The following is a 15,303-nucleotide window of genomic DNA, read 5'->3' as shown; positions in this document are numbered from 1 at the left end:
GACAATTGCAAAATAACATACCTCAAGTGTCAAAAGCCTAGGTAAAGAGGTGTGTTATCAGCACTCGCCAGAAACAGTATAATGAAGGTGCCAGACTCACCTCTGAGGGGAGGGAGTTCCACACTTAGGGACCACATCTGGGCATCCCCAGAACCACAATACACACTGCCCAGGCTTGCACCCCGGGGAGGTCACTTTGGTGCAGCTATTGTAGCAGTTTGGCTTCACCCCCATAGGTGCACTCCATTGTCTCACAAAACAAACAACATATAGAGTCTGCACTGTGAGAACAGGATGCTGGACTAGATGGGCCATTGGCCTGATCCTACAGGCTTCCCCCATGTTCTTATGTTCTTTACAGAGTTCCACTCCAGGGCAAACTGCGTCGCGGGTGCGCAACTGGGAGATGCAGTGCTGTTGCTGGGCCCAGAAAATAGCGCTTTCCTTTCATGACTGATGGCGTAGGTAATATTCCACCCATCCAGACACTCTGCTCCCTGTCTGCTCATGTCTGCTGTCTAATTAACGTGAGCTGTCATTCACGGAGAAAGAAAGTCTCTCTCTCCCCCCAATGCTGATCCACTCTCTTTCTCCCCTCTTTCTTTCTGGAACAGAATTTTGCAAACCTCCAGCCGTGACCACGCAAGAAGCATGCCAATTAGAGTGCTGGCTGCCAAATGGCAAAAAAGGGAAGAAGCCTAGGATACGAGGCAACAGAGCACCTGTTTCCAAGCAACTGGCATTACCAGGCATTAGCTGCAGAGGAAGTCTAGCGCTGGCAGGTAATGCCAAAGTCCCCAAGCGGCGGCACAATTTCTCTCTTTCTCTCTGTCCTGCAGGTGCTCATCGTATCTCCGGCCACGATCACGGCCACACCAAGAGCCTGATCTTCTCTGGCTGATTTGCTGGCGTTGGGAGAGGAGGGAATTGGCAGAGTATGAACAGGGGCTTACAACAGCCAAGGCTGAAAAGCAGTGGGCTGAACAGGAACAGAAGAAAGAAAGAAAGAAAGAAAGAAAGAAAGAAAGAAAGAAAGAAAGAAGAAGGAGTTGAGGCCAGGCAGAATTCCAATGTTTAACAGCTTGGCACAGGGCAAAGGAGCAGAAAGTGTCTTAAGCCTGGAGGTCAACAGAGAACAGAATGAATACATCAGGTCCATGCCTGTGAATCCCACAATTTGACTCTCTGCGTTTCGAGTGCCTTATCTGTGATGCTGCTGTTATAGGAATTCTAAGGTCTCATATATATAAATCATATGTTCATGAATCTACAAGGCAAATACATACATAAGTATATAAACCATGTGTCTGAAATAGTAAAGGTAAAGAGACCCCTGACCATTAGGTCCAGTCGTGAACGACTCTGGGGTTGCGGCGCTCATCTCGCTTTACAGGCTGAGGGAGCCAGCGTCATGCGGCCAGCATGAGTAAGCCGCTTCTGGCGAACCAGAGCAGCGCATGGAAACGCTGTTTACCTTCACGCCGGAGTGGTACCTATTTATCTACTTGCACTCTGACGTGCTTTCGAACTGCTAAGTGGGCAGGAGCTGGGACTGAGCAACAGGAGCTCACCCCGTCACGGGGATTTGAACTGCCAACCTTCTGATCGGCAAGCCCTAGGCTCTGTGGTTTAACCCACAGCGCCACCCGCATCCCTTGGTCTGAAATAGTACAGGAGAGCAATCCTGAAGCCATTTTGACTCTTCCAGTGACCTCAAATATTCTCTGCAGTGAGGAAGGAAACAGGAAAGCCTCCCCATTGTTTCTTTGCTCTAATCCTGTCTTAAGGGTGTATTTGGGCATGAATAGGGTGAGCCTGTGACCTGGATTCAGGAACTAAATATTTAGCATCTCAAAAGAATGGCCAGGCTGCCCAGGTAAAGCAATCAAGTGGCCATTATCAGTATCCTGCCAGACAGGATTTCTGTTGTAGACTGCCCCCCTGTGATGTATGTATGATGTTTTCGGGGGTGGTCTTGAGCTACAGAATAACAGAAGCCAACCAGAGTATACTGAGAAGCAAAGCGGCTAGTAAGCCTGCTCTTTATTAAACTTTTGCAACAGGGTTCCCACTCACCACACACAGGAGGGAGGAGAACCCAGAACAATGGTGTGCAAGCCCTCATACAGACTCTTGAAATTGCCCACCTTGTAGCCCAAGACCAACCCCCTAAAACATCATACATACATCACAGAAGGAGGCGGTCTACAGCAGAAATCCTGTCTGCCAGGATACCTGATAATGGTCACTGATTGCATTACCTGGGCAGCCTGGCCATTCTTTTGTGATGGTTAATACTTTAGTTCCTGACTCCCAGGTCACAGGCTCACCCTATTCATACACAAATACACCCTTCCCTAGTAAGTAGGTTTAGAGCTTGTTATAAGAATTCTAAGGTCTCAAATATAAATTAAAATGTTCATAAATGTACAAGGCAAACACATACATAAGTATATAAACCACGTGTCTGAAATAGTAAAGGTAAAGGTACCCCTGACCATTAGGTCCAGTCGTGGCCGACTCTGGGGTTGCGGCGCTCATCTCGCTTTATTGGCCGAGGGAGCCGGCGTACAGCTTCCGGGTCATGTGGCCAGCATGACTAAGCCACTTCTGGAGAACCAGAGCAGTGCACGGAAACGCCGTTTACCTTCCCGCCGGAGCGGTACCTATTTATCTACTTGCACTTTGACATGCTTTTGAACTGCTAGGTTGGCAGGAGCAGGGACCGAGCAACAAGAGCTCACCCCGTTGCGGGGATTCGAACTGCCGACCTGTCTGAAATAGTACAGGAGAGCAATCCTGAAGCCGTTTTGACTCTCCCAAATTGACCTCAAATATTTCTCTGCAAGGAGAGAGGAAATGGGAAAGCCTCCCATGGTCTTTTGCTTACAAATTCTGGGCTTTGTCTATAGCTGACATTTTTCTGTCTTTTTTTGTTTTTTGCAGTGACTTTATAATGTTGCGGGTTGTGTTAATAAAGCTTTTAAAGGCAATTTCAACGGCCTCAGTCTTCACTGGCATTTCAGTTTAATTACCTGTGATTCATGCTGGGAGCTGAGGAGTGTATCACTGTCAAATCCTCAACAGTGTAGGGATTGGGATACATTGACCTCAGCAGCCTTTCAGATGTTTTGGACTAAAAACCTTATTGGTCAAAGCCAGCAGAGCCAAGTTCAGGGGCCGTCTCCTCACTCCCCAGAACACGATTGATGATGGACCGGGTCAGAAGCGGCAATGACATGCCCAAGGTGGTGTAGTGGTTAGAGCGCTGGACTAGGACCTGGGAGACCAGGGTTCAGTTCCCCACTCGGTCACAGGGGTCAGCAAACTTTTTCAGCAGGCGACCAGTCCACTGTCCCTCAGACCTTGTGGGGGGCTGGACTATATTTCGAAGAAAAAAAATGAATGAATTCCTATGCCCCACAAATAGCCCAGAGATGCATTTTAAATAAAAGCACACATTCTACTCATGTAAGAACATGCTGACTCCTGGACCGTCCGTGGGCCGGATTGAGAAGGTGATTGGGCTGGATCCGGACCCCGGGCCTTAGTTTGCCTACCCCTGGTCATGAAGCTCACTGAGTGACCTTGGAGTCAGGCACTCACTCTCAGTCTCACCTACCTCACAGGGTTGTTGTAAGGATGAAATGGTGAGGAGAACTATTCTCCCCCTCCACCTTGATTGAGCTCCTTGGAGGAAAGGTGGGATGCAAATGTAATTACCATATTTTTCGCCCTATAGGACGCACTTTCCCCCCTCCAAAAATGAAGGGCCCCTCTTGCTCTCCAGGCTTCAGGAAGCTATCCGCAAGCCTTGGGAGCCCGGCGGGAGTTCCTGCTGGGCTCCCAAGGCTTGTGGACAGCAGGCTGCAGCCTGAAACCCGGGGAGCACACCTGGGGGGGGGAAATAATTTTTTTTCTTTATTCCCTCCCCCCAAAAAAACTAGGTGCGCCCTATGGGCCGGTGCGCCCTATAGGGCGAAAAATACGGTAATAATTGTTGTTGTTTACCTGCCTGGGATCTCCCTCTTTTGGGAAGCTGACATTTCTAGCTTTCATTTATCATCGGAAAATGGAAGAATTTGCATCCTTGTATAGGAACCAACGGTTGCTGGTAAAAGAGACCTCTTCACATCAGGAAACATTACTTTCAGGAAACAACTGGAGACCTTTTCATTCCGACAAGATTTTCCAGCAGGATGAAAAGGTCTCTGCCTTAGGTACTCTTTTTTTGCATTGTTTTTTAATGTATATCTTCAGCTGGATTTCTGTACAGCTTTCAAAACTGTTTTTAGCATTTTTCATGGGACGTTTGAAAACTGCCTCAAGGCAAAGGTAAGGAATTAAGGAATTAATCAAAATAGAGTTACTATTTGTTGGGATTGAATCTGTACCCTGCCCTTCGTCCTCAAGGAGCTCAGGCTGGCAAACAGGTAACATGGAGATAAAAATGAAGCAAAAACATTCTAAAACAGATTCAAACATTACAAAAAATAATTATAACTAAAGACATTATTCTAGCCAATGATCTCAGGGTTGCCAGGAACAGTATTCTTCAGCCACCAAATGCCTGGGTAAACAGGATTGTTTTCAAATTCCTCCTGAAAGCTGATCATGATGGAGAGAGGCGTGCCTCACATGGGGAGCCATTCTGCAACTGGAGAATCACCACTGAAAAGGCCCTGCTGCGGGGTCAACACCAACAAGGCAGCCCCCAGTGGCGATACCACCACCAAGGTCTCACCCGATGTTTGTTATAACAATGCTTTCTGCAAAAGCCCAGTCACCCAGCTGCTTCTCCTATCTTCTTGCTCAAAGATAACTGTTATGTTTCCAAGGGGTTGCTCGAGAGCAAGCAGGCAAATATCTCCCTACTAGGCTGTGAAGCCTTACTTTTGCTGCCAAAATAAACCTTATCTGTCCGGAGCGCCACTCTCCCGTGGCTCACTCAATCGCTGGCAGAATCTGTGAGTGGGCGGTTCCTGAACTTTCCCCAGCAAAGCAATTTCTTGACGCTCAGTTTGCGCCTCCCCTCTCTGCACGGATGCTTTCTGTGCAAGGGGGGCGTGGGTAACGGAGGACCCCTCTCCTCCCCGCTTTGCCCAGGCAAGATGTCCTGGCACCGCCTTGCCTCTTCCGAGCCCTGCAGCTCCTCTCCACTGGAGGCGTGTTTACTCTCCTCCATTGAGGAGGAGCTGCTTCCCACGATCCTTGGAGGCTCTCTATAATCCATTTGGCTTTTCCTCTCTCCCTCCCGAACCAATGGCATTTCCCTGACAATAACATACCGTATTTTTCGCTCTATAGGACGCACCCGACCATAGGACGCACCTTGTTTTAGAGGGGGAGAACAAGAAAAAAAATTCTCCCCCCCCCTCTGCTCAGCGCCCCTTCAGCGAAGCGGCAGGAGAAACGGAGCCCCTTCCATTTCTCCTCCCGCTTCGCTGAAGGGGCGCTGTGCAGCTCTCCCTCTCTGCTGAAGCCAGGAGAGTCTTGCTCTCCTGGCTTCAGCAAAAGGAACCCGAAGCCTCCGGAGCGCAGCGGGACCTCCTGCTGTGTTCTGGAGGCTTCAGGCGGCTATCCCTGAAGCCTTCGGAGCGCAGCGACCTCTCTCGCTTTCCAAGCTTCAGCGAAAGCATCGCGAAGCCTCCGGAGTGCGGAGGGAGCGCTCCCTCTGCACTTCGAAGGCTTCGCATTGCTATCGCTGAAGCCAAGGAGCCTGCATTCGCTCCATAGGACGCACACACATTTCCCCTTAATTTTGGGAGGGGAAAAGGTGCGTCCTATAGAGCGAAAAATATGGTAGTTCTGCTCCTGATCTCCCCAGTGCTCAGAATACGTGGACTTCTCCTGCCTCATCTGATGTCTTGAGGAAACCTATTGCAAGGGAGACCTGAAGTAGCCAGCCAAAAGAATTAGGACAAATTGCCTGGGCCCAACTGCCCTAAGATTAACTAGCACCTGCCTCCTTTCTGTTGTTTACTGTCTGTTCTCTGCAGAACTGCTTTTGAAAGATGCTACTCTGGATGAGAATGTGAGTTTGGGGATGTATGTGCCCTTCTGTGGTTGGCAGCGATCGTTTGTCAGCGTTCATTTTGCATCGGGCTGTTGCTAAACCCCGCAAGCGGTAAATCATGGCATTTGTACCCACCGCTGATGTTCTTGCTGCAAAAGTCTGATATTCAAATTAATGAGTATATGAAGACCAAAGGAGCCATCACGTGCAACGAGCATACAAATGGAAATTTCCATCAGTTCCAGCCACCTCTGCTCAATTTTAAAGTGTCGTCGCTGGAGGCCACTTCATTTGTGACTCCCCACCCCCTTAACTGGCATTTCCCTGCTTTAGAAACCAATGCATGCACCAGCCAAATAAGAACATGAGATGGTCTGTTTTGCCACCTGTGCATAAGTCTGAACATCAGTCGGTAGCACCTGAGTCTCTTAATCTCAGGGTCGTGGGTCAAGCCCCACATTCGGTGGAACGCGTTGCAGGGCTGCTGGACAAGATGGTCCCAACTCTACGAATCTATGATGGTATATTAAATTCCCACCAATATAAAGGTAAAAAGGTAAGGGACCACTGGACAGTTAAGTCCAGGCAAAGGCGACAATGGGGTTGCAGTGCTCATCTTGCTTTTAGGCAAAGGGAGCTGGCGTTTGTCCACAGACAGCTTTCCAGGTCATGTGGCCGGCAGGACTAAACCGCTTCTGGCACAATGGGACACCGTAATGGAAACCAGAGTGCATGGAAATGTCATTTACCTTCCCACCACAGCGGTCCCTATTTATCTACTTGCACTTTTTGACATGCTTTCGAACCGCTAGGTTGGCAGAAGCTGGGACAGAGCAATGGGAGCTCACCCTGTCACAGGGATTTGAACCGCTGACCTTCCGATCGGCAAGCCCAAGAGGCTCAGTGGTTTAGACCACAGGGCCACCTGCGTCCCTATTATAAGTGCTTAAGAACATAAGAGGAGCCAATGGCCCATCTAGCCCAGAATGCTGCTATAGCTTGAGGACATCTCAGAGATTAAGCTTGCATCCAGGTAAATTCTATTGAGACTAGACCTGCTGATATCAATGGGCCTAAGTTAGTCATGCCTTTTAGTCTCAGTGGATCAGTATGACAAACACTGAATACAACTCAATGGGCTGCATCTAACTAAATAGAGCCGCTATAGAATCATAGAACTGTAGGGTCAGAAGGGACCCTGAGGATCATCTGGTCCAACTCCCTGCAGTGTAGGAATAGGCAGCTGTCCCATATGAGCATCGAACCTGCAACCTTGGAGCCATCAGCACCACGCTCTAACCAACTGAGCTATCCACTAGCGCAAGGACTTTTGGCTGTGCAAGGGAACTCCCTCTCCTCTCCCTGTGTTCCCCCTAAATGGGAGTGCCATGGCTCAGTGTGCAGGGGGAGTGTGTGTCCATCAACCAACTGCAGAGAATCTTCTTTGCATGAAGAAAGTTGCAACATCTCTAGGTAGGACTGAGAGAGACCCCCTGCCTGAAACCCTGGAGAGCCACTGCCAATCAGGGAGGGCAGTTCTGAGCTGGATGGACCAATGATCTGACATAGTATAGTGAAGGGCTGTAGCTCAAAGGTACAGCATCTGCCTTGCATGCAAGGAGGTCCCAGGTTCAATCCTTGGCATCTCCAGGTAGGACTGGAAGAGACAAGTGGCCTGAGTTGGTTTCAGGCAGCTTCCTACACTGCTAATTCTGTTCTGGAGGTTTCCTCAACCCTCCAAAGCAGATTTGAGGTGCAAGAGAAGGCAGGGCAGCTCTATTGCTCAAGCAGAAATCCTTGCGCTGGCAGATCTATTTAGATGGATACCGCCCAATATCTCTGATAATAAGAGGATGAAAAGTCAGGTTCAAAACCTGTGGCTAGTACAAGGGTGATAAAGCACATCACCTACTTCTGGGAATGAGCTCAGAAACCATGAGTAGAGTGCAGGGATTCCTGCGTCTGCAGCTAAAGATCAACAATTTCGCTAGACGTTGACGTACGGTATCACGCCATGTTCCTACCTTGTGTGTGCAAGGTCTTTATGGAGGGTCCTCAGGTCCTTTTCTAAGTTTCTAAAAGGCAGGAGCTTCTTCTCAGGTTCCTGCAGACATGGAACGTAATGTTAGAAGAACCTTTGCTGGATCAGGCCAAAGGAGCACCTAGCCCACTGTTCCATTCTAATGGGTACCCAACCAGAGACCTTTGGGAAACCCGTAATCTCTGAGATCCCTATTGGCAACACATCATGGCTTCCTGACAACTGTGGCTGTGTGATAGACTTGATGGCATTAAGCCTAAATCTCAAATCACAGGCTAGTTGAGGGACTGCCTTATCCTTTATACCCCCAGGTGTTAGGGACTGGGCAGAGGAGGAATGGTGGAGACCTTCTATGGAAGGGTCAGGATAGGGAGGCGAAGAAGACAACAGGGGTTTGAGGGAGATCACAGCTCAGAGGCAGATGAGGGAAAAAGCTGGGAAAGAATGGGAGAGAAGGAAGAAGAAGCACCAGAGAGGGGACAGCTGATGGACTCAATGTCTTTAGAAAGCATTCCAGACCCCTCCTCTCCCAGAACCTGGTGAGCATTGAAAGTAGGAGAGAAAAGAGCTCAAAGGCAGAGGGCACTTTTCAGCACCTGTAGTGATGACACATGAGAGGGGGGGGGAGACTTACTCGGGGCAACGCCATTATTCCAAGAGGCTGCATTCCCAAGCCTCTCTCTGTGAATACTGAATAAAAAGCAGTTGGTAAGAATTTTTCCTTCTTATCCGTTCCTGGCAACCTGCCGTGGGGGTTGGATCCTCTGCCTGACACCAGGAGATCTCTTGCAAGTTCCAAAGATCACAGAAGCTTGCTCTGCAATAACTTGGAGCAGGGCTTTCAGTGTGGCTGCCCTTGTTTTGTGGAACAGCATCCTTGTCGAGATATGACAGGCACACCCTAACTACATCTTCCAGAAACAAGCGGAGGCATTTCTGCTCCATTTCCCAGCTGGATAAACAGGACTTTAGCACAAATGCCCACTTGTTTGGGTTTTCATCTTGCTTCAAATGCATTGCTGGTTTTTATGTTTCTAACAATCTTATATGTAAATCGCCTTAACGCAATGGCTTAGAAGGCAATTAATAAATCAACACTGACGGTCATGTGAATGTGAGAAACGAAGTGTGTATGTGTGTGTGTGGCACGAACACACACTTGTGGGTATGTACACTGTCCTGTCTGAGTGTGCATCCCGCAAATAAATTATATCCAAGCTGTGCACCAGTGAAATCTGCCCTCAGTCAAAACGCTCATCATTCCCCTGCCAATATTTGGTGTTTCCCTAGGTGGGGCCGCTTCTCCATTTGGGAACCGATATATTGATTTATTGGGATGCGGGTGGCGCTGTGGGTTAAACCACAGAGCCTAGGACTTGCTGATCAGAAGGTCGGCGGTTCAAATCCCCACGACGGGGTGAGCTCCCATTGCTCGGTCCCTGCTCCTGCCAACCTAGCAGTTCGAAAGCACGTCAAAGTGCAAGTAGATAAATAGGTACCGCTCCGGCGGGAAGGTAAGCGGCGTTTCCGTGCGCTGCTCTGGTTCGCCAGAAGCGGCTTATTCATGCTGGCCACATGACCCGGAAGCTGTACGCCGGCTCCCTCGGCCAATAAAGCGAGATGAGCGCCACAACCCCAGAGTCGGTCACGACTGGACCTAATGGTCAGGGGTCCCTTTACCTTTATCTTAATATTGATTTATTATGCATTTATTGCACATCTATCCACTTTTTTCCTGCAAGGAGCTCAAAGTGGCATGCATGGTTCTCCTCCACCCTATTTTAACCTCAGAACAACCCTGTCCAGTAGGTGAGGCTGAGAGAGGCAGGCCCTGGCCCATGGTCACCCGGTGAGCTTAATGGCCAAGTGGGGATTTGAACCCAGCACTCTGACCAGTACACCACGTTGGCTCTCAAGACAGAGATACGGATCATATTACATTTACCTTTGGTTTCGGCTTCTTAGCACTGACTGGTTCCACTGGTTCTGCCACTTCTTCGGGGCCAACATCCTCTCTGAAGAATCCCTGCAAGAAGAGGCAAAACATTGTCATCAGTACGGAGTGTTTCTGCTAAGAACCTGGGGCATTCTGGGAGGGAAAAAACGCTTCCAGGACCGACGGTGCTAAAACGATACCTATAAATACGAGAGATAAATGAGCACAATGAAGATTCAAAGATAGCTGAAGGTATGTCTCGCGAATATACCATCCTCTACCCTGCCACCTGACACGCCCTCCAGATATTTTGGCCTGTAACTCCCATCAGCCCCAGTAATGGGAGTCTAAAACATCTAGAGGGCACTGGGTTGAAAGGATGGAGTAGAGTAGACAAAGGCGGCTGTTTTGGGGAGCCAGCCAGGCACAGCGACTGAGCACTAGGTGGAGCCTGGAGCTGCCTAATTGATCTCCTCTGAAAGCGGAGCTGCAAAAAGCATTACAGGAGGCTATCAAAACGAATCTGGGCAGTGAGTATCACAGAGCGGTTGTTAGCCATACGGCGGGCTTAATAGGGCAGCAGCAAACCAACGACCAGCCTGGTAGAAATGAAGCCCTTGTCCTCCTATAAATAAAGGCAATCAGTTCTCTTGAAACACTTTTCGAGCTTGGCAGCCTGCAGCTCATCTTCCTGGATTGAGCTTGAAAAATGGAATCCCAGGGCAGGGATTCGTTTTTATGCTACCACTAAACAGATACACACACACAGAGCTATCGCTTAGGTTCAGCCCTTTAGGTATTGCCTTCAACAAGTAAAAGAGGTTTTTGTTGTTGTTTTGCATTCAGATGCCAGAACACTCCGTTAAGATTGCAAGGAATGAAACCGAGCATATCGAGAGAATTGTGACAGGGGCAAATTGTAGGCCCTCCAGTTCTTTAACCATGTCATTAACATAAAAATCAAACAGGAAAGGCGCCAAGATGCATCCCTGTTTGACTCCAGTGGTCTTAATTCTAGTGGTGAGATGGCCAGCCAGATCCACCTTTACTGGTATCAATGTGTCAGTATATAGTGTTTTGATGAGAAATAATAGACGGAAGTCTATATTTGTCTTTTCCAATTTTTGCCACGATGCGTGTCTTGGGACCGTATCGAAAGCGGACTTTAGATCGATAAAAGCGACATATAATTTTTGCTTCAAATTACGGATGTATTTGCATAGCAGAAAGTTCATCACAAAGCACTGGTCCAATGTGGATTTTTCTCTTGGAAACCTGCCTGGACTTCAGATATCACCTTATTTGTATCTGCCCATTCTTTCAGTCTCCCAAGAAGGAGCCTGGCATATAGTTTAGAGGCTCCATCTAACAAACTAATGGGTCTATAATTGGCAGGGTTTTTCTTATCACCCTTTTTATATATTGGGGCAATTATACTCAGCTTCCACCCTTACGGTATGCAACCTGAGCTGTTAATGTATGAAAACAGTTTTGCAAAAATGGGTGACCAGAAATCAGGTCTTATCTTATAAATCTCCATTGGGATCATGCTGAGCATATCTGGTGCTTGTTTTTTTGTTTTGTTTTAAATAAACCGAGGCATGTTGTTTTCCTCAAATACAAAATCCGGACATTAAGGACACTACTTAAATGTCCATATATCTGAGCGCTGCTGGAAGGCTCACAAAGACACAGGTTTGTGGAACGGGAAAAATATTCCAGGAACAATCCCTCTCTAAGGGATGGGCCATAGCCCAGGAAAAGGATCTTAGCTCGGCAGTTAAAGGTAAAGGTAAAGGGACCCCTGACCATTAGGTCCAGTCGTGGCCAACTCTGGGGTTGCGCGCTCATCTCGCTTTATTGGCCGAGGGAGCCGGCGTACAACTTCCGGGTCATGTGGCCAGCATGACTAAGCCGCTTCTGGCGAACCAGAGCAGCGCACGGAAACGCCGTTTACCTTCCCGCTGGAGCTATTTATCTACTTGCACTTTGACGTGCTTTTGAACTGCTAGGTTGGCAGGAGAAGGGACTGAGCAACGGGAGCTCACCCCGTTGCGGGGATTCGAACTGCTGACCTTCTGATCAGCAAGTCCTAGGCTCTGTGGTTTAACCCACAGTGCCACCCGCATCCCTAGCTTGGCGGTTAGAGCATCCAAATTGCATGTAGAAGCTCCCAGTTCAATCCCTGGTTTCTCCAGGTAGGGCTGGGAGAGACTCCCTGTCTGGAAAGCTGCTGCCAGTCAGTGCAGACAATACTGAGATGGACAGACACTGCAATCAACTATTTGCAACCAACCAGGACTTCTTGACTTTTGCACCGCTGCAGAAAAAAAAAAAGTACAATGGTACCTCGGTTTTCAAACGTCTCTGTTGATGAACGTTTTGGTTTTTGAATGCTGTAAACCCGGAAGTAAATGCTTTGGTTTTCAAACTCGCCTCAGAAGTCGAACATGCCACGCAGCTTCCGTAATGAGTTTTCCGTACTGAGTTTTCAGTTTTCGAACATTTCGGAACTCGAATGGTCTTCTGGAATGGATTAGGTTCAGAAACCGAGGTACCACTGACACAAAAGCTTCAGCCTGGGATGGTTCAGTTGGTAGATCATGAGACTCACTATCTAAGGGTTGTGGGTCCTAGATTACTGCATTGCAGGGGGTTGGACTAGGTGATCCCTGGGGTCCTTTCCAACCCTATAATTATATGGTTCTATGATATACTGTGCAAAAGAATGACATTTTACTGCCTCCACCCCTCTCTCTCCCCACTTCAATTGCCTCCCCCCAAAAAAGCACAATAACTGCTTCTGAGGATTTACTACTTCGCAAAATTATATATATGTATATATATAATTTATTTGTAATAATTCTAACATTTCAAACCTTGACTTCCTTCCTCCTTTTTCTGCAGTTCCTTAAATTTATTTACATCATTCCCTGCATATTCCGAATTATCTTGACTTATTCTTTTATGCATCTGTTCTCATATATGTCTTTTGAAGCTACAAGTTATTACAATATTCCTGCCAATACCTTAATCTCTTTACAGTTTGTTTGTAAATATTAAACAAACCATTTCCATTCCTTTATAGAAAGTCGGTTGTCTTGATTTCCTATTCTTTGGGTAAATTTCACCATTTCTGCATAATCCATTAGTTTCTGTAGCCATTCTTCTCCCATTGGGACTTCTTCTACAGTATATTATGTTTCTCTACAGTTTATAACAATTTTATGGAATTGCATTTATGGTATTTTTTATATATTAATGTTTTGTAAGTCTCCCAGTAAATTTCTTTTGAAAGTAAAACAACAACCACGTAGTAGAAACCGTGTCAATTATTTATCTACTTATTAGTTCAATTTATATCCAGCCCTTCATCAGTTTCATCGATCCCAGGGCGGCCGACGCCGTAATACCCTATTAAACAGGATGGTAACATATTGAATAATTAATCCCTCCACTAAAATATAACCAAATAATTAAATAGGTATTAAGCTGTCATGAAATTAAATAACTACTGGGGGGCTCACTGTGTTTCTGGAAGGCCTGTGGGGAGTAGCTTTTAGGATGCCAGATGTTGTTGGACTACAACTCCCATCATCCTTTGCTCAGGTTGGCTGTTGGGAACTGGAGTCCAACAGGTTGACCATCCCCAAGTTAGGAGGAAAGAGAATTTTCGACTTTACAATTCCATTGTGTGCAACTCTGCTTCTTTCGTTTATTTCAATGTTCACCCTTCCGCATCTTGAGGATTCAGATCAGGTATGAGTGAAACAAGGGCTGCCTTAAATGGATCCAAACCATAGATCCATCCAGTTTTATAGGTTTCTGTCACTGTTTTGAACATAAGAAAGGAAGCTAACAAATTGAGGAAGGTCCATAATTCCAGGGCAGGCATGCCAGTTTGCTCCTGCAATTGAGGAGGCTGGCACAGTGTGATGTGCTCATATCACAAGCGCATGCAGTGCAACTTGCACATGTAACACGCAAGTCCTCCTTGGCCCCCCTTAGCTGGAGTCCTTTTTGCATTGTTTTTCAGTGTATATCTTCAGCTGGATTTTTGTACAGCTTTCAAAACTCTTTTTAGCATTTTTCATGGTCCGTTTGCAAACTGCCTCAAGGCATAGGTAAGAGGTAAGGAAGTAAGGAATTAATCAAAACAGAGTTATTATTTATTGAATTGAATCTGCACCCTGCCCTTTGTCCTCAAGGAGGTCAGGATGGCAAACAGGTAACCTGAAGGTAAAAATGAAGCAAATAATATATAATAATAATAATTTATTATTTATACCCCGCCCATCTGGCTGGGTTTCCCCAGCCACTCTGGGCGGCTGCCAACAAAATATTAAAAATACATTAAAACATCAGTCATTAAAAACTTCCCTAAACAGGGCTGACTTCAGATGTCTTCTAAAAGTCAGATAGTTGTTTATTTCCTTGACATCTGATGGGAGGGCGACCCACAGGGCAGGCGCCACTACCAAGAAGGCCCTCTGCCTGGTTCCCTATAAACCACACTTCTCGCAAGGAGGGAACCGTCAGAAGGCCCTCAGAGCTGGACCTCAGTGTCTGGGCTGAACGATGGGGGTGGAGACACTCCTTCAGGTATATAGCACCGTTTAGAGCTTTAAAGGTCAGCACCAACACTTTGAATTGTGCTCAGAAACATACTGGGAGCCAATGTAGATCTTTCAGGACCAGTGTTATATGGTCTCGGTGGCCACTCCCAGTCACCAGTCTAGCTGCCGCATTCTGGATTAATTGCAGTTTCCAGGTCACCATCAAAGGTAGCCCCACGTAGGGCGACTGAAGTAGTCAAAGCAGGAGAAAACCAGAGCATGCACCACTCTGGCGAGACAGTCTGCGGGCAGGTAGGGCCTCCGCCTGCGTACCAGATCGAGCTGGTAGATAGCTGCCCTGGACACAGAATTGACTTGCGCCTCCATGGACAGCTGTGAGTCCAAAATGACTCCCAGGCTGCACACCTGTTCCTTCAGGGGCACAGTTACCCCATTCAGGATCTGGGAATCCTCCACCCCCGCCTGACCCCTGTCCCCCCAAAACAGTACTTCTGTCTTATCAGGATTCAACCTCAATCTGTTAGCTGCCATCCATCCTCCAACCACAAAAACATTCTAAAACAGATTAAAACATTATAAAAAACCCAATTACAGTGGTACCTCGGGTTACATATGCTTCAGGTTACATACGCTTCATGTTACAGACTCCGCTAACCCAGAAATATTACCTCAGGTTAAGAACTTTGCTTCAGGATGAGAATAGAAATCGTGCTCTGGTGGCGTGGTAGAAGCA

The 15,303-nt window shown here is 47.4% G+C and overlaps 2 protein-coding genes across 4 annotated transcripts in view; both read right to left on the bottom strand.

The window, feature by feature from the left end:
• The window catches only part of SRRM4 (serine/arginine repetitive matrix 4), a 345,117-nt gene that overhangs the window by 134,258 nt on the left and 195,556 nt on the right, over positions 1-15,303 (bottom strand). The gene's annotated exons all lie outside the window — the stretch shown is intronic.
• CCDC60 (coiled-coil domain containing 60) overlaps positions 1-15,303 on the bottom strand; it is a 56,393-nt gene that overhangs the window by 21,984 nt on the left and 19,106 nt on the right. For 2 of the 3 annotated variants that reach the window (XM_083590088.1, XM_083590087.1), the window contains exons 2-3: positions 10,003-10,083; positions 8,041-8,120 (exon numbers count right to left, since the gene is read on the bottom strand). In XM_083590088.1, coding sequence (XP_083446214.1) covers positions 8,041-8,120; positions 10,003-10,083 — 161 coding nt within the window. The remainder of the gene's footprint in view (positions 1-8,040; positions 8,121-10,002; positions 10,084-15,303) is intronic. The other variant, XM_083590089.1, reaches the window with a different exon arrangement.

Source organism: Podarcis filfolensis, assembly GCF_964270895.1.
Source record: "Podarcis filfolensis genome assembly, chromosome: 16".
Lineage (NCBI taxonomy): Eukaryota > Metazoa > Chordata > Lepidosauria > Squamata > Lacertidae > Podarcis > Podarcis filfolensis.
Note: the sequence above shows the minus strand (reverse complement) of the source record. Positions and strands in the feature narration are given on the sequence as shown.